The 17317-nt window shown below is 37.6% G+C and overlaps 1 protein-coding gene across 2 annotated transcripts in view; it reads left to right on the forward strand.

The window, feature by feature from the left end:
- DIAPH3 (diaphanous related formin 3) overlaps window positions 1-17317 on the forward strand; it is a 522768-nt gene that overhangs the window by 336165 nt on the left and 169286 nt on the right. For both annotated transcript variants that reach the window (XM_023196219.3, XM_023196220.3), the window contains one exon: window positions 15621-15745. In XM_023196219.3, coding sequence (XP_023051987.2) covers window positions 15621-15745 — 125 coding nt within the window. The remainder of the gene's footprint in view (window positions 1-15620; window positions 15746-17317) is intronic.

A 17317-nucleotide genomic window follows, 5' to 3' on the forward strand; every position in this document is an offset into this window, starting at 1 on the left:
TCTGTTTATTACAAAGAAACCTAAGCAGTGGATGGAGCAGACACATTAATGGCAATCTTATGAATCTTGTTGGAGACAAGGTTGACATGTAAGCAGTTGGGGGAAGAGGTATGGAGATAATCAGATGCTGCAGGTAGAATTGTCAGCTGCTCTCCAGAAACCAGATTGTATTTATGCATCTTACAGAATCTTGAATTAGTAGTTGTATTGGTTTGTTAGGGTTGCCATAACCAATTACCACAAACTGAGTGCCCGTAAACAACAGAAATTTAGTCTCTCACTAAAGTCCCTGAAATCACCATATTAGTAGAATTGGCATCTTCAGAAGGCTCCAGAGGAGGAAGAATCCCATGCTTCTGTTCCAGCTTCTAGTGGCTTCCTGGAGTCCTTCGTGTTCCTTGGCTTGTAGATGCATCACTCCACTCTCTGCCTGCATCTTCTCACCATCTTCTCCATGTCTCTTGGGGTCCTCTGCTTACGGACACTAGTCATTGGATGATGTCAGTCACAGGATGATTTCATCTCAAGATCCTTAACTAATTTCATCTGAAAGTTCCTATTTCCAAATAAGTCACATTCTGAGGTTCTGGGTGGATAGGCATTTTTTGGGGGCACTACTCACCCACTGCAGTCATCTTTGGCATAAGTCCTATAACTGCGTGGAGATAGCACCCATCTTTGAGTATTACGAAACAGTTCAGGGAAATTATACTAATAAGTATATCTGGAAAGCATTTATCATTAAATTGTGAAATAGTTTGGTTTTTAAGGGTTATTGTTAACATGCTTCCAAAATACCCTTTTCTTTGTCATTGTGTGAAAATACTAAACCAGTTAAAACTGAAATTATTATATGCCTTTATAGTAGTCCGTTCTCACATAGCTATAAGGAGCTACCTGAGAACGAGTAATTTATAAAGAAAATGGTTTAAGTGGCTCACAGTTCCACAGGCTATACCGGAAGCATGGCTGGGGAGGACTCAGAAAACTTACAAACATGGCAGAGGGCAAAGGAGCAGCACGCACATCTTATATGACTGGAAAAGGAGGAAGAGAATGCAGGGGGAAGTGCTGCTGCACACTTTTAAACAACCAGATCTCATGCAAACTCACTCACTATCATGAGAATAGCAAGAGGAAAATTCACCACCATGATCCAATCACCTCCTATCAGTGCCCTTCTCCAACACAATTCGATGTGAGATTTGGGAGGGGACACAATTCGACGTGAGATTTGGGAGGGGACACAAATCCAAACCATATCAGCCTGTGAATTTAAGGAATTTTTTTATTGATAGGCCATGATAGCAGCAATAACTGTAATAAGTGGTTTTAGTAGGCAAAATTAAAAATATGTTTGCAGTTAGATTATAGAAACATTATACGTAGAGAAACTGTTATTTGGACCATGGACTCTGAGGTTAGGTAACTGGTTCACCTGGAGTTGAAACCCCAGCTTGTTACAGGTATAATCTTAGACAAGTATCTTATTCTGTCTGAGCTTTCCTTTTCCTACCTATAAAATGGGTGCAATATTAGTACTTAACCCAGAGGTTTGTTGTGAGGATTAAATAGGTTAATATGTATAAATGTTTATAAAGTTTGAAAAGTACCTATTAATCATTGTATAAATATTCTCTATGTTTGTTATAGTTGTTGCTTTTATTTTTCCGTGATTATTTATTATTGACACACATCTGCCTTTCTGTCATTAACAGTGCAGGTAAACATGAGTCTATGTGAATAATATATTATTATAGAATTTTAATATGTATTGTCAGAAATTATTTGAACAGATTCAAATAATTGAATCTCTCCACAACTCTTTTAGGTTTTCCTCAAAGACCACTTTCTCTACAGAACCTTCTGTGATCACTCAATCTAAAACTGCAAAAAACCCTGCCTTGGCATGCCAGAGCCAGACATGAGACATCCATTGACCTCTTTAATTGGCTGGGTTCTATATCTGCCACCTAAAATGTAAACTTCTTTTTAGTTTGTTGTGTGTTGCCTGAGGCTTATTCAAACTTTAGAACATAACAACCACAAATTTTATAGGCTTATGTTGTTACTTTTCTAAAAATGTTGGTACTTTTCTAAAAATTAAAAAATAATACACATACAGTTACATAAGTGTACATAAGTGTACAGGATCATAAGTGTACAGCTCAATGCATTTTCATGAGTTGGACATGCTAACATAGGGAATGGAATTTGGAAAATGGGTTCTAGTTTTCTTCCTCTGCTTCAGCCCGCAACACTTTATTTTGTATTTTGAACTTTGGCATAAGATTTGTTTTGAAAACGGAGTTCTAGACCTAAACAACCTTTGAAAACAACTGGTCTCCAGCAACTCTTCAACTCTGAGTTTATTTTTTGGAGGTGTATGCATGAATTTAAAAAATAATTTTTTTTCATTTCAGCCAAGAATTATGAAGGAATGCCATATGGAAATATGAAGTAACTTGTGAGAAATGATATAAGTGATAGGAAAATCTAAAATGATATTTATTCACACTCATAGGAAAACCTAAAGAAAATAAGATCTTGGGGAATCGTCCTTTGTCCCCTCAGCAGCAATCACCCTTAAGCACAGATTTAAAATTGATCAGCAGTGAGACCCTTTTGTCATATAAATGTCTATCACTGTGATAGTGGTTTCTCGGCAGCTATCTTTCAAACTACATATTTTATGGAAAAAAATAACTAGTGTTTTTAGTAGTTTTTGATATGTTTTGACTCTATAAGGAAAGGACTCTCAAAACAGCTTATGGAACTCCTGTTTGGTAGGCATCGTGCTAAGCACTTGTATTAGCAAGGATTAGGCTTGACTGTGAGTGACACACACATACACAAAAAAAAGTTAGTTTAAATAAGATTCATCTATTTGGCTGGGCGCAGTGGCTCACGCCTGTGATCCCAGCACTTTGGGAGACCGAGGCGGGTGGATCACGAGGTCAAGAGATTGAGACCATCCTGGCCAACATGGTGAAACCCCGTCTCCACTAAAAATACAAAAATTAGCTAGGCATGGTGGCACATGTGTGTAATGTCAGCTACTCGGGAGGCTGAGGTAGGAGAATCACTTGAACCCGAGAGGCAGAGGTTGTGCCATTGCACTCCGACCTGGGCAAAGAGAGAAACTTTGTCTCAAAAAAAAAAAAAAAATCATCTATTCATTGTTTAATCAGTCATCTAGTGACTGATTAATCAGTCATTTAGTCATTTGGTGCCATTGCAAGGCACCAAAGAGCTGTGAACACAAAAGCCTCTACTTTCTTGAAGTTTACATTTTAGGTGGCAGATATAGAACCCAGCCAATTAAAGAAGTCAATGTATGTCTTATATATGGCTCTGGCATGCCGAGGCAGGTTTTTTTTGAAGTTTTAGATTGAGTGGTCACAGAAGATCCTGTAGAGAAAGTGGTCTTTGAGGAAAACCTAGAAGAGTTGTGGAGAGGCCATTTATGTTGGTATTTGAGAGAAGCCTATTCCAGGCAGAGGGAAAAGCAAGTGTAAAGGCCTCAAGGTATGGAAGTAAGACTGGAGCAGAGGGAGGGAGGGGGAACATAATAGGAGATAAGGTCAGTAAAGTAATAGATCCTGTAGGGCATTACTGTCCATTGTAAGGATTTGACTTTACTCTGAGATGAGGAGCCACTGGAAGGTTTTGAGCAGAAGAGTGACATCTGACTTAAATTTTCAAAGGATTGTTTTGGCTGCTCTGTTGAGGAAAAAGTGTAGATGAATAATGGTAGAATTAGTGAAACCACTCTGATGCTGTTAAAATAATCCAGAGGAGTAATAATGTTGGCTTGGATCGGGAAGAGTAGTGAGGGTGGTAAGAAGTATTTGGAAAATCAATGCATTTTGAGGTTAGAACCAATAAGATGTGCTCTGTGGTTAGATATGTGGGGCATGAAAGAGAAAAGAGTTATAAAAACTAATGCTTTACTGAGATGTAGAGGCAAGTCAAGGAGGAAGATAAATTCTAATTGTAAATGTGAGTTTAAGGTGCCTACTGAACATTAAGGAAACATGTCCAAATAGGCCATTGGAGTTCAGGGGAAGGATCTAGGCATGAGAAAAAATGTGGACATTTTTGAAGTCCTACTAATATGCAGTCGTGGACTTCTTGGGGCTGACCTGGTCTCCAATAGCAGCAAGTGGAAACTAGTCTCATTTGAAAGTCAGTTAGTCTGCACTTAACATTTCCCCTGTGACAAAGTAAAAAGCAGTAAAATTTAAAATTGCCCTCCCATGTACATGTACACAGAACCATTATACTAAGGGAATATTTTGAATATTGTTATTAAACATTTCTTTTATGCACCTCTTTTTATTATTTATACCATGGTTTTGAACAACTTCTCTAAGGGAATTCTCAAATCTTATAAGTAAACATGATTTCCTTTGCGATGGGCTTCTCCCACTAATACACTTTCTCTTCTAAAAAGCTGTCTGCCTTTAATACCCTTGTTGTACTTGTAGAGGACAGGGCTGGCTCTTTCTCTCAGGAGATAAAACAGCTCAACAGAATTGACTGGTGGCCTTTAATTGGTTGTATTCATTTCCTCCATTTGCCTTCTCCCTTTCCTCTTTCCATGTTCCATAGCAAATGAAGGCATTTCTCTTGCAGTATTATGTAAAAACAACAAAAATTAAACCACCATTGCATACATTATAGTAAATTAATTAGGGAATGCAAATTCCATTTGTTATTACATGGGGTTCCATCAAGAATCAGAACAATGGGAAGAAAGATCTGAGTCAAGTGAGTCAAGGAAGGTACGACTACTTGATGAGGATGACTGGCTGTTCACTTAGCATTGCTCCTTTGTCTTTCTTTTTTTTGAGACAAGTTCTCCCTCTGTCGCCCAGGTTGGAGTGCAGTGATGTAATCACTGCTTACTGTAACCTTAAATTCCCAGACTCAAGCTGTCCTCCTGCTTTAGCCTCCTGAGTAGCTAGGAATATAGGCAGACATCACTACCCCTGGCTAATTTTTTTTAAAACTTTTTATAGAGATGGGGTTTCACTACGTTGCCCAGTCTAGTCTCAAACCCCTGGCCTCAAGTGATCCTCTCACCTTAGCTTCCCGAAGTGCTGGGATTATAGGAGTGAACCACTGCACCTGGCAGCACAATTTCCTATTTATCTTTGCCTGTTACGAACTACAATTTATTTTTACCTTGATTTTTTTTTTTTTACAGTGTTGTTTTAGTTTCTTTTTGTCATGTAATAGATTTAATAATGATATTCTAGAATTTAGGTTTTGTTGTAGACCTAGTTAATAGTCAAGATTTTTTTTATACTACTGAGGTTTGTTTCGGACCATCTTGTCCATACAATTTTATTATTTTAACTTGCATTTATAAAATTTAGTTATAGCTTTATACAATGCTTTTATTATTACAATTGTCTAGGAAGAAATGTATTGCTTGGAGCCTGAAACTAAATAATTCGCACATGAAACAATTGATTCTGTGAGTGTAGGAAGGTTGATTTAGTTTGCGTGTTTAAATTGTCTGTGGTAATAAGTTGTTCTTTAAGCTTTCCTTAAAGAAATCAGTTTCCCTGGGTTGTATCATGATATGTAAGAGTGAGTGTGGCATTTTTTAGTAAGCTTGTTATGAAATAATGACCAACACCTCCAGGAGATATTCATAGAGGATTTTTTTAAATTACAAAGATTACTTTATGTAACCTCTCCTCTCCTTTCTTACTTGAAATCTTAATCTAGAAAATCACAGAGGCCATGGTGTTATAAAAAGCATGTATTCATGATTGCTTTAAACTTAAATATTTATAGTTTCGACTTTAACTTTTACTCTAAAGCTTCTTTAACACCTCTGGTGTATAATTATCATCATAATAAGACACTTGGAAAAAAGTCTGTGTCTTAGATTTTAATGTCTGGGATATTTAATCTGTTGTATTTTCCTATTTCATTTTTATTTTATTTTATTTTATTATTATACTTTAAATTCTAGGGTACATGTGCATAACATGCAGGTTTGTTACATATGTATATTTGTGCCATGTTGGTGTGCTGCACCCATCAACTCGTCAGCACCCATAAATTCGTCATTTATATCAGGTATAACTCCCAATGCAATCCCTTCCCCCTCCCCCGCCATGATAGGCCCCGATGTGTGATGTTCCCCTTCCCGAGTACAAGTGATGTCATTGTTCAGTTCCCACCTATGAGTGAGAACATGCGGTGTTTGGTTTTCTGTTCTTGTGATAGTTTGCTAAGAATGATGGTTTCCATCTGCATCCATGTCCCTACAAAGGACGCAAACTTATCCTTTTTTATGGCTGCATAATATTCCATGGTGTATATGTGCCACATTTTCTTCATCCAGTCTGTCACAGATGGACATTTGGGTTGATTCCAAGTCTTTGCTATTGTGAATAGTGCCGCAATAACGTGTGCTTGTGTCTTTATAGCAGCATGATTTATAATCCTTTGGGTATATACCCAGTACTGGGATGGCTGGGTCATATGGTACAAATAGATCTAGATCCTTGAGAAATCGCCATACTGTTTTCCATAATGGTTGAACTAGTTTACAATCCCACCAACAGTTTAAAAGTGTTCCTATTTCTTCACATCCTCTCCAGCACCTGTTGTTTCCTGACTTTTTAATGATTGCCATTGTAACTGGTGTGAGATGGTATCTCATTGTGGTTTTGATTTGCATTTCTCTGATGGCCAGTGATGATGAGCATTTTTTCATGTGTCTGTTGGCTGTATGAATGTCGTCTTTTGAGAAATGTCTGTTCATATCCTTTGCCCAGTTTTTGATGGGGTTGTTTGTTTTTTTCTTGTCAATTTGTTTGAGTTCTTTGTAGATTCTGGATATTAGCCCTTTGTCAGATGAGTAGATTGCAAAAATTTTCTCCCATTCTGTAGGTTGCCTGTTCACTCTGATGGTAGTTTCTTTTGCTGTGCAGAAGCTCTTTAGTTTAATCATATCCCATTTGTCAATTTTGGCTTTTGCTGCCGTTGCTTTTGGTGTTTTAGACATGAAGTCCTTGCCCATGCCTATGTCCTGAATGGTACCACCTAGGTTTTCTTCTAGGGTTTTTATGGTATTAGGTCTAACATTTAAGTCTCTAATCCATCTTGAATTAATTTTCATATAAGGAGTAAGGAAAGGATCCAGTTTCAGCTTTCTACTTATGGCTAGCCAATTTTCCCAGCACCATTTATTAAATAGGGAATCCTTTCCCCATTTCTTGTTTCTCTCAGGTTTGTCAAAGGTCAGATGGCTGTAGATGTGTGGTATTATTTCTGAGGACTCTGTTCTGTTCCATTGGTCTATATCTCTGTTTTGGTACCAGTACCATGCTGTTTTGGTTACTGTAGCCTTGTAGTATAGTTTGAAGTCAGGTAGGGTGATGCCTCCAGCTTTGTTCTTTTGACTTAGGATTGTCTTGGCAATGCGGGCTCTTTTTTGGTTCCATATGAACTTTAAAGCAGTTTTTTCCAATTCTGTGAAGAAACTCATTGGTAGCTTGATGGGGATGGCATTGAATCTATAAATAACTTTGGGCAGTATGGCCATTTTCACGATATTGATTCTTCCTATCCATGAGCATGGTATGTTCTTCCATTTGTTAGTGTCCTCTTTTATTTCACTGAGCAGTGGTTTGTAGTTCTCCTTGGAGAGGTCCTTTCCATCCCTTGTAAGTTGGATTCCTAGGTATTTTATTCTCTCTGAAGCAATTGTGAATGGAAGTTCATTCCTGATTTGGCTCTCTGTTTGTCTGTTACTGGTGTATAAGAATGCTTGTGATTTTTGCACATTAATTTTGTATCCTGAGACTTTGCTGAAGTTGCTTATCAGCTTAAGGAGATTTTGGGCTGAGACAATGGGGTTTTCTAAGTATACAATCATGTCATCTGCAAACAGGGACAATTTGACTTCTTCTTTTCCTAACTGGATACCCTTGATTTCTTTCTCTTGCCTGATTGCCCTAGCCAGAACTTCCAACACTATGTTGAATAGGAGTGGTGAGAGAGGGCATCCCTGTCTTGTGCCAGTTTTCAAAGGGAATTTTTCCAGTTTTTGCCCATTCAGTATGATATTGGCTGTGGGTTTGTCATAAATAGCTCTTATTATTTTAAGGTACGTTCCATCAATACCGAATTTATTGAGCGTTTTCAGCATGAAGGGCGGTTGAATTTTGTCCAAAGCCTTTTCTGCATCTGTTGAGATAATCATGTGGTTCTTGTCTTTGGTTCTGTTTATATGCTGGATTACGTTTATTGATTTGCGAATGTTGAACCAGCCTTGCATCCCAGGGATGAAGCCCACTTGACCATGGTGGATAAGCTTTTTGATGTGCTGCTGAATCCGTTTTGCCAGTATTTTATTGAGGATTTTTGCATCAATGTTCATCAGGGATATTGGTCTAAAATTCTCTTTTTTTGTTGTGTCTCTGCCAGGCTTTGGTATCAGGATGATGTTGGCCTCATAAAATGAGTTAGGGAGGATTCCCTCTTTTTCTATTGATTGGAATAGTTTCAGAAGGAATGGTACCAGCTCCTCTTTTTACCTCTGGTAGAATTCAGCTGTGAATCCATCTGGTCCTGGACTTTTTTTGGTTGGTAGGCTATTAATTATTGCCTCAATTTCAGAGCCTGCTATTGGTCTATTTAGGGATTCAACTTCTTCCTGGTTTAGTCTTGGAAGAGTGTAAGTGTCCAGGAAATTATCCATTTCTTCTAGATTTTCTAGTTGATTTGCGTAGAGGTGTTTATAGTATTCTCTCATGGTAGTTTGTATTTCTGTGGGGTCGGTGGTAATATCCCCTTTATCATTTTTTATTGCATCTATTTGATTCTTCTCTCTTTTCTTCTTTATTAGCTTTGCTAGCGGTCTGTCAATTTTGTTGACAATATTGCTGAACAGTGAGTGTACCTGTCTGATTCTTACTTTCGAAGCTTCCTCTCAGGGGTGTACTCCACCCTGTGAGGTGTGGGGTGTCAGACTGCCACTAGTGGGGGATGTCTCCCAATTAGGCTACTCAAGGGTCAGGGAACCACTTGAGCAGGCAGCCTGCCCCTTCTCAGATCTCAACCTCCATGTTGGGAGATCCACTTCTCTCTTCAAAGCTGTCAGACAGAGTCCTTTGCGTCTGCACAGGTTGCTCCTGCTTTTTTGTTGTTGTTGTTATTTAGCTGTGTCCTGTCCCCAGAGGTGGAGTCTACAGAGACAGGCAGGTTTCCTTGAGCTGCTGTGAGCTCCACCCAGTTCGAGCTTCCCAGCGGCTTTGTTTACCTACTTAAGCCTCAGCAATGGCGGGCGCCCCTCCCCCAGCCTTGCTGCTGCCTTGTGGTTAGATCACAGACTGCTGTGATAGCAATGAGGGAGGCTCCCAGGTGGTGGGACCCTCCCGGCCAGGTGTGGGTATAGTCTCCTCGTGTGCCCGTTTGCTTAAAGCGCAGTATTGGGGTGGGAATTACCCGATTTTCCAGGCGTTGTGTGTCTCAGTTCCCCTGGCTAGGAAAAAGGATTCCCTTCCCCCTTGCCCTTCCCAGGTGAGGCAATGCCTTGCCCTGCTTCAGCTCTCGCTGGTCGGGCTGCAGCAGCTGACCAGCACCAATTGTCCGGCACTCCCCAGTGAGATGACCCCAGTACCTGTGTTGAAAGTGCAGAAATCACCGGTCTTCTGTGTGGCTCGCGCGGGGAGTTGGAGACTTGAGCTGTTCCTATTCGGCCATCTTGCTCCGCCCCCCCTCTCCTATTTCATTTTTAATGCTTGTATCTGAAGAGGTTAAAGTTAAATCCAAAACCCATTCCTTCAGCAAACATTTGAGTATCTGCAATACATTGTGTAACTGAAAATACAAAGATGAATGGTGTCTTCTCTTAAGGAATTCCCAGCCATTTGGGAGAGGAAGACAGATAAAAAGATAAATGTAAATGGAGAGTAGTAATTGCAAAGTTAGAGATAATTACCAGTTGTGATGGGGAGAAAGGGCACTTTACCTGTGTACTTACTGTAGTTTTTGACTCCTTGTAAATTATGAATGCTTATTACCCATGGGTGAAGTGCACAAGGCAGATAGACACACATTGTTTCAAGGGTCAGTGACAGATTAGATGAGGAGTGATATGGACCGGGGAACTATATACAGTATGTATTTTTGAGATGAGTATTTGGCAGGATCTGAAGTAGAGCACCCCAGGTTGTAGGTGGTCCCTTGTTTAGAAACTCAGAAGTTATGTAAGCAGTTTACTGACATGAATTACACAGGAAAAGGGCAGCTTTACTGATTGTCTGAAAACCCCTATGTACAGTGTAAACAACACTGGAGAAAAACAGTAGGAGACCAGAGATCAGAGAATAGAAAAAGGTTCCCAATGACTTTAAAAGTGTTAAGTCGGCCAGGTCAGGTGGCTCACTTCTGTAATTCCAGCACTTTGGGAGGCTGAGGGAGGCAGATAATGAGGTCAGGAGTTCAAGACCAGCCTCACTAACATGGTGAAACCCCATCTCTACTAAAAATACAAAAATTAGCCAGGCGTGGTGGCGGGCGCCTGTAGTCCCAGCTACTCAAGAGGCTGAGGCAGGAGAATCTCTTGAACCTGGGAGGCAGAGGTTACAGTGAGCCAAGATTGCGCCAGTGCACTCCAGCCTGGGCCTGGGCAACAGAGTGAGGCTCCGTCTCAAAAAAAAAAAAAAAAAAGAAAGAAAGAAAAGAAAAGAAAGAAAGAAAAAAAAAGGTGTTAAGTCAGGAATGAATTAAGTACTGCTTGTCAAGTAAAATACCTGAGTGTCATGATTGTTTGAATCTGAGAATTGCAAGAGAGGAAAGGGTCAAGACCAGCAGGTTTCTAGCACAAGAAATGGAATGTATGGTCCTTTTGCCTTCTGGGGTGTGGAGATTACAGATAGGGAGCTGGTTGGAGGTAGAAACACATGATATCTGAAGTGATGAGAGATGTCATCTGGTGGAATGTTAACTGAGGAAAATGCAAAAGTCAAAATTGTCTAGCCAGCTCTGTTTGATGATGGCTCTGTTTTGTTACTTTTCTTCCAAAGAATGAACAGGAATACAAAAAATATGATTAATTTCTTGGTGAGAAGATTGAAAGATAAAATTCACACATAGGTCACATATAGAGACACCAGTAAATTAACACTTCTTTGAGAGTGTACAGTTTAATACTCCCTGATATAGTTCAGATTTTTAAGACATAAAATATAGTTCCTGATTGAAAGAACTTGACACGTGTGAAAAATGTGGATAAAATTATGTTTGAAGATACATACAAGAATTGTCTATAGAAATTGAATAATTGCTGAAAAAATAAAAACAGCAAGGGAATTTTTTTCTTTCTTTCTTTTTTTTTTTTTTTTTTTTTTTTGTTGGAGGCAGAGTCTTGCTCTGTCGGCCACCCTGGCGGGCGGGGGCCGGCTGGTTTTTTTTTTTTTTTTTTTTTAAGTTCTTGGGTATATATGTAGGATGTGCAGATTTGTTACATAGGTAAACGTGTGCCATGGTGGTTTCCTGCCCCTATCAACCCATTACCTAGGTGTTAAGCATGCCATGCATTAACTATTTTTCCTGATGCTCTCCCTCCTCCTGCCGGCCACCGCCACAGGCTCCACTGTGTGTTGTTCCCCTCCCTGTGTCCATGTGTTCCCATTATTCGGATCCCACTTATAAATACACCCAGGGAATTCTTAAAATGCTCTTTAGTTTTACCCATCAGATGGCATACATTTGCTTAGCCCAGAATGCTCACACTCCTTTCTTTCTTCCAAGTGTGTGTTGGTCCTTATTTAAATACCAAGTGAGAGGTTGGTCAATTACATTTAAATCCGCTTAACCATAATGTACAAGTAATATAATCAGAGACTTCTGATGAAGCATAAGAAATGACTTAGTGAGATTTGCATCTGTAGAGTAGCCTCCAGAACTATTTTATCTTTTTGAAGATAGCTTGCTTATTTTTCATGATGTTGACCTGAAATATTTGAATATGCCCCAAACATTCCTACTATTTTACTCTTTAAAATAGCAACCCTTCTTCTTAGACTGACTGTCCCTGGTCTGGTGATGACGATGTTGACGATATGATGACTTAACTTTTTCTTTGATTCTAAGACTCTGTAAGAGGATAGGGGCGCTTCTGGGTTGGTAACACATGGATGTGCTTGGAGAGTGGATGTGCTGGAAGGGCAATGAAACTGTCCACCACCCCCGTCCCTCCATTCCTTGTCCCGTGCATCTCTTCCGTTTGGTTGTTCATGAGTTGTATCCTTTATAATAAAGCTATGATCATAAGTATAGTGCTTTCCTGATTTCTGTGAGTCATTCTAGTGAATTGTGGAACTTCAAGGAAGGGAGTTTTGGGAATCCCCAAATTTATAGTGAGTCAGTCTAGAGTGGTCTTCTCGACTGGCAACTGGCATCTGAAATGAGGGTAGTTTTGTGAGAGTGAGCTCTTCTACCTGTACAGCCTGATACTAAATCTGGGTATTTAATATCAGAATTGAAGGATTTTGCCCTTAATTTATGGAGTCTGCACTAACTCCAATTGTAGGACATCTAGTTGGTATTAGAGAATTAGACAATTGATTGGTGTTGGAACAATGTATTTGGTGTCAGAAAAAAAATCAAACAATCTATGTTCTCTCCCAACATTTGCTCTGTGCATTTTCTCATATGGGAGTCCCTCAGACCTATTGGTCTGTTCTCTAGATCTTTTGCTAATTTGACATGTGTGCATAATAAAATTGGTTAAGCAGACTAAGTATTTTAAGTACATGGTTTTATTCAAGGTGAGATACTACTTTAATATATAGACTACCTAAAAATAAATACATATATAAAAAGTTATATATATAACTGCACACTCACCCATCCATCTAGAATGCTTAGGCATATATTCCCTGGGTTTAGGAAGGGAATATGGATTGCTTGTGATTGCAATGGGCAAGAATGTACAAGAAACCCCTTATTATGGGAAAATTATATCTTTATTTAAATGTTACTGACGGGGTAATGAAAATAAAATGGTGATTTCTATAGTAATTTATATATAACACAGTGGTTAAAAATAAGGTCTAGAATGAAACTGCTTGAATTCAAATTCTAGCTTCACCAATTTTTAGTTGTTTGACCTTTTTACTTAGCTACTGATCTCCGGTTTCCTCATCTGTAAAACAGGAATAATAATAATAATGCCTACTTCATGATGTTCTTGTGAGTTTGAATTAGTTAATTAATAGAAAACACTTAAGACAGTACCTGACATACGTAAACACTTACTACATTTTAGGTGTTGTTATTACCATTACTGTTATTTTTATTGTCACTGCTACTATTATAACAATTACTACTGCCGTTATACTACTAATACACTACTTTTTTGAACCTAATTTATAGCACAAAGTGGATGTATGGCTTATAAACATATCTGAGCATGAATTTACTTAATAAAAGAGACAGGGTCTTGCTCTATCATTCAGGCTGTAGTGCATTGGTGCCATCACTGGTCACTGTAGCTTCAAACTTCTGGGCTCAAGAAATTTTCCCACCTCAGCCTCCATACTAGCTGGGACTACAGGCACATGCCACCATGCCTGGCTAATTTTTTTTTTTTTTTTTTTTTAATTTTTGGAGAGACAGAGTCTTACTTTGTTGTCCAGGCTGGTCTTGAACTCCTGGCTTCAAGTTGATCCTCCTGCCTCAGCTCCTAAAGTGCTAGGGTTACAGATATGCATCACCATGTCCAGCTTGCTTTTGAACCTTTATTTAATCAGAAGTTGCAGAGTTTTTGGAAGTATAAAAAGTGACTGAACCACCTGTAAGAGTTCTTGAAAAATTATGATAGAGGAAATGCTAATGAGACTTTAAGGCAGAGATCAAATAGACTAGGAGAGCAAAAGGAATCTCTTCTGTAATGCAGATAGAGAACTTTGAAAGAAGCAAAGAAAAAAAATTGGAAATGGGAAGAGTAAATGAAACACCATTGGCTTAATCAAATAGAATTTGGTTGTGGATAATTGACAAGCAGACATAAAAATGAAAGAGCATAACATAGGAAATATGTGTTACCACTATAAGCAGTGTACAGCAAGGTATTGGGGAAATGAGTTAAATAGTTAAAAAGGTAAGAATCTGTGATTCTTAATATTGAGACAATGACTCAGATAATGGGGTGTATTATAGCATTTGTTGTGTAAATTCAAAGAATCACAGAAAGGGAATACATGAGAAGTAAAACAAACAAACAAAAAAACCTATTGAGAAAATATGCATGAGTATAAATCCACACTAGCTTCATCACGGTGGGAGCAAAAAGTTAAAGTACCATCACTCTTCAAGCACAAACCAAGTATTATATGTGGTTCTCGGAAGAGTTCAATCATTGAACTCCTGAAACGTTGCATCTAAGAATTAGATTGCTAATTTTTTATAATAAGAAAATACATTTAGGTTGTATTAAAAGATGTTAATGTCAGAATACCAAATGTTATTTTCTGTACAACTAGGCTTAAAAAAAAAAATAAAACACCATTTCATATTCTTATACATTATTTTTAATATCTCCTTACTATTTTATTCTTTTGAACCAAGCTTAAAATTAAAAGCAAAACAACTCAGTTTCATTTTGTTGGGCATTTAGATTGCTTCCAAGGATATTCCTATCCTTACAGATAAAACTTGAATTGTACCCATTCTTCAGGATTAATTCAAATTCTAAGAATGGCAGATTACTTGAATTTCTATATTCATTCTTTAAACATCATTTTATATAGTTCACACTGATCAATAACAATAGATTTTTTTTAACCTAGAATTTATTTGTACCTAAAGCAAATAGTTTAAAAGTTGGTTTAGGTCACTCTATCTATTTTTTGCACTACTAAATCTTTTTCCTAGTGTCATATAAAATTGACTGTGCAAAGATTTTCAGAAATGATCCTTAATGTCTGTTCTGCTGAGTGACCAGTATATTCTCTTAGTGACACAGTGCCCTGGTTTACCATTTCTTCTTCATGTGTACTGTGAAAGCCACTTTAAGTCAAAGAAGGAAAAACATTATTAGATAATAAAGTATTCAGGATATCAGTAAAGAAAGCTTGACATTTGTCATTATAAATGGCCTCTGCTACTTTTTCTTTCCCATTGTAGATAAGCTTGGACAATAGAAAGCACTTTTCCCCATCTTTCCCGTCTACTCACTGTTCCCTGTCAAGAGATGATTTTGAAAAATGTTAAAATTATATTTAAATCAGTTGAACTTTAAAAAATGTTTTATTTTTGTCTGTGAATAGACTGATCATTTTGTAGTATTTCCAATGGTCAAGAATTCTAATAAAACTTATTTCTTAAGTGTGGTTATTTGTGTGTGTGAGCACTTCTTAAATTTTGTCTTATGTTTTAAAGACTGTCTTATTGAATTTCTTTTATAACTAGATTTTAAATTGAAAGGTTAAAAAATCAGTGAAATTTATTTTTCTTTATTTTATAATGAAGTTTCTTACATTTTTATGAATTTTTTTCATGACTGTTTTGTTTCTAGGGTGTCTTACCTTTTATATATTATAATTTTGTCCCTTCAAGGCATTTAATATACTCTCTTTTAGTCTCTGTAGAAATGCTGGAAAAGAATTTGAGGCAGATGGGAAGGCAGCTTCAACAGCTTGAGAAGGAATTGGAAACCTTTCCCCCTCCTGAGGACTTGCATGACAAGTTTGTGACAAAGATGTCCATATCCTTTTGATATCTAAATAACTTAAGTCACTAGTCAACTAGAGATACAGTTTATTTAATATTTTAGGTGTCTTTGTGTATCCAGAGATCATTCTGTAGTGCCAAATTACAGAAAATTTAACCTTTGCCTTCTTGCAGGGAAATTTATCAAAGTATCTGTCTATTATGAATAATACACAAATGTCTGTCTGTCTGTTTGTTTGTTTTTTGAGACGGAGTCTCACTCTCACCTAGGCTGGAGTACAGTGGCATGATCTCGGCTCACTGCAACCTCTGCTTCCCAGATTCAAGCAATTCTCCTGCCTCAATCTCCTAAGTAGCTGGGCCTACAGGCTCTCACCACCACGCCCAGCTAATGTTTTTGTATTTTTAGTAGCGACAGGGTTTCATCACATTGGCCAGACTGGTATCGAACTCCTGACCTCAAGTGATCTGCCCACCTCAGCCTCCCAAAGTGCTGGGATTACAGGCATGAGCCACCATGCCCGCCCACAAATGTATACCCATTAATTTCTATTCTTTTTTCCTTTTTATCAGCTTGGATAATAGTATGTTCTCTCATCTTTTCCCTGTCATGTTCCTTATTTCCTTCTGATGTTCATTAAGAATTGAAAAGACATTAAAACTTAGTTTGAGGAAGTTTGACTCTAAAGTCATGATGTGATTTAGATACCTTTGATCTGTTTGAGGAAGCAGGTACAAGACTTCATAAGCAGGTTTAACTAGTCCGCTTAACTTCAGGAATTGGCATGTATTGTAAATTAGTTTGTGCTCTATAAAATTTAATATTTACTTTAGAAATACTATATTCTTACAAAGTCAAAATGAAGTTTATTATAGTCACTACTTGTATTGATATTTTCTTAACCCAAATAAATCGATAAATATATGTGTGTATATTCATACACACACACACACACACACAATAAATAGCATGAAACTTGTGTCCTGTTTAAGGTTTCCTTTGTATTCAATTATATTTATTATCACTAACTTTGTAGCTTAATCTCTAATGAGTAACTGAAGTAATAAACTTTTTTATTTCTTGAAACTAATGTTGAGTTGCTTTGCAAACCATTTTGTGAAATTGCAGACTGATATCTTTTGTGTTGTAATAAAATATTACTACAATGCATTATTAAAATCCCATATGGACAAATGAATTCTGTGTGAAAGATAACTCACTTCTAAAATGAGCTCTTATAAATAGACACCCCTAATATCTTAAACTGAGGTACTTGAAATAAAATGACTATTTTCCCTCTTTCTACCTCTTCTCTCCTGAGATTTAGTGAACCACAAAATTAATATTTGGCTTGTCATAGATTTTATTGTATATGCTTTCAGCTTAATTGTGAACTAGTTGAATTTTAGCTTCCTTCACTGTCTCTGTCGGGAAATATCATAAAAATATACTCCAGCAACAATCAATTCAGGCTAATGTGTTTGTTTCCTTTTGTATCTTCCCACCCATCCAGTTTCTTATTTCATTAGGAAAGCTGCCTTTATCAACATACTGAGGAAGGCTTTTTTTTTTTTTTTTTTTTTTTTTTTTTTTTTTTTAATTTTT

The sequence above is a fragment of the Piliocolobus tephrosceles genome, chromosome X, assembly GCF_002776525.5.
Source record: "Piliocolobus tephrosceles isolate RC106 chromosome X, ASM277652v3, whole genome shotgun sequence".
NCBI classification, from domain to species: domain Eukaryota; kingdom Metazoa; phylum Chordata; class Mammalia; order Primates; family Cercopithecidae; genus Piliocolobus; species Piliocolobus tephrosceles.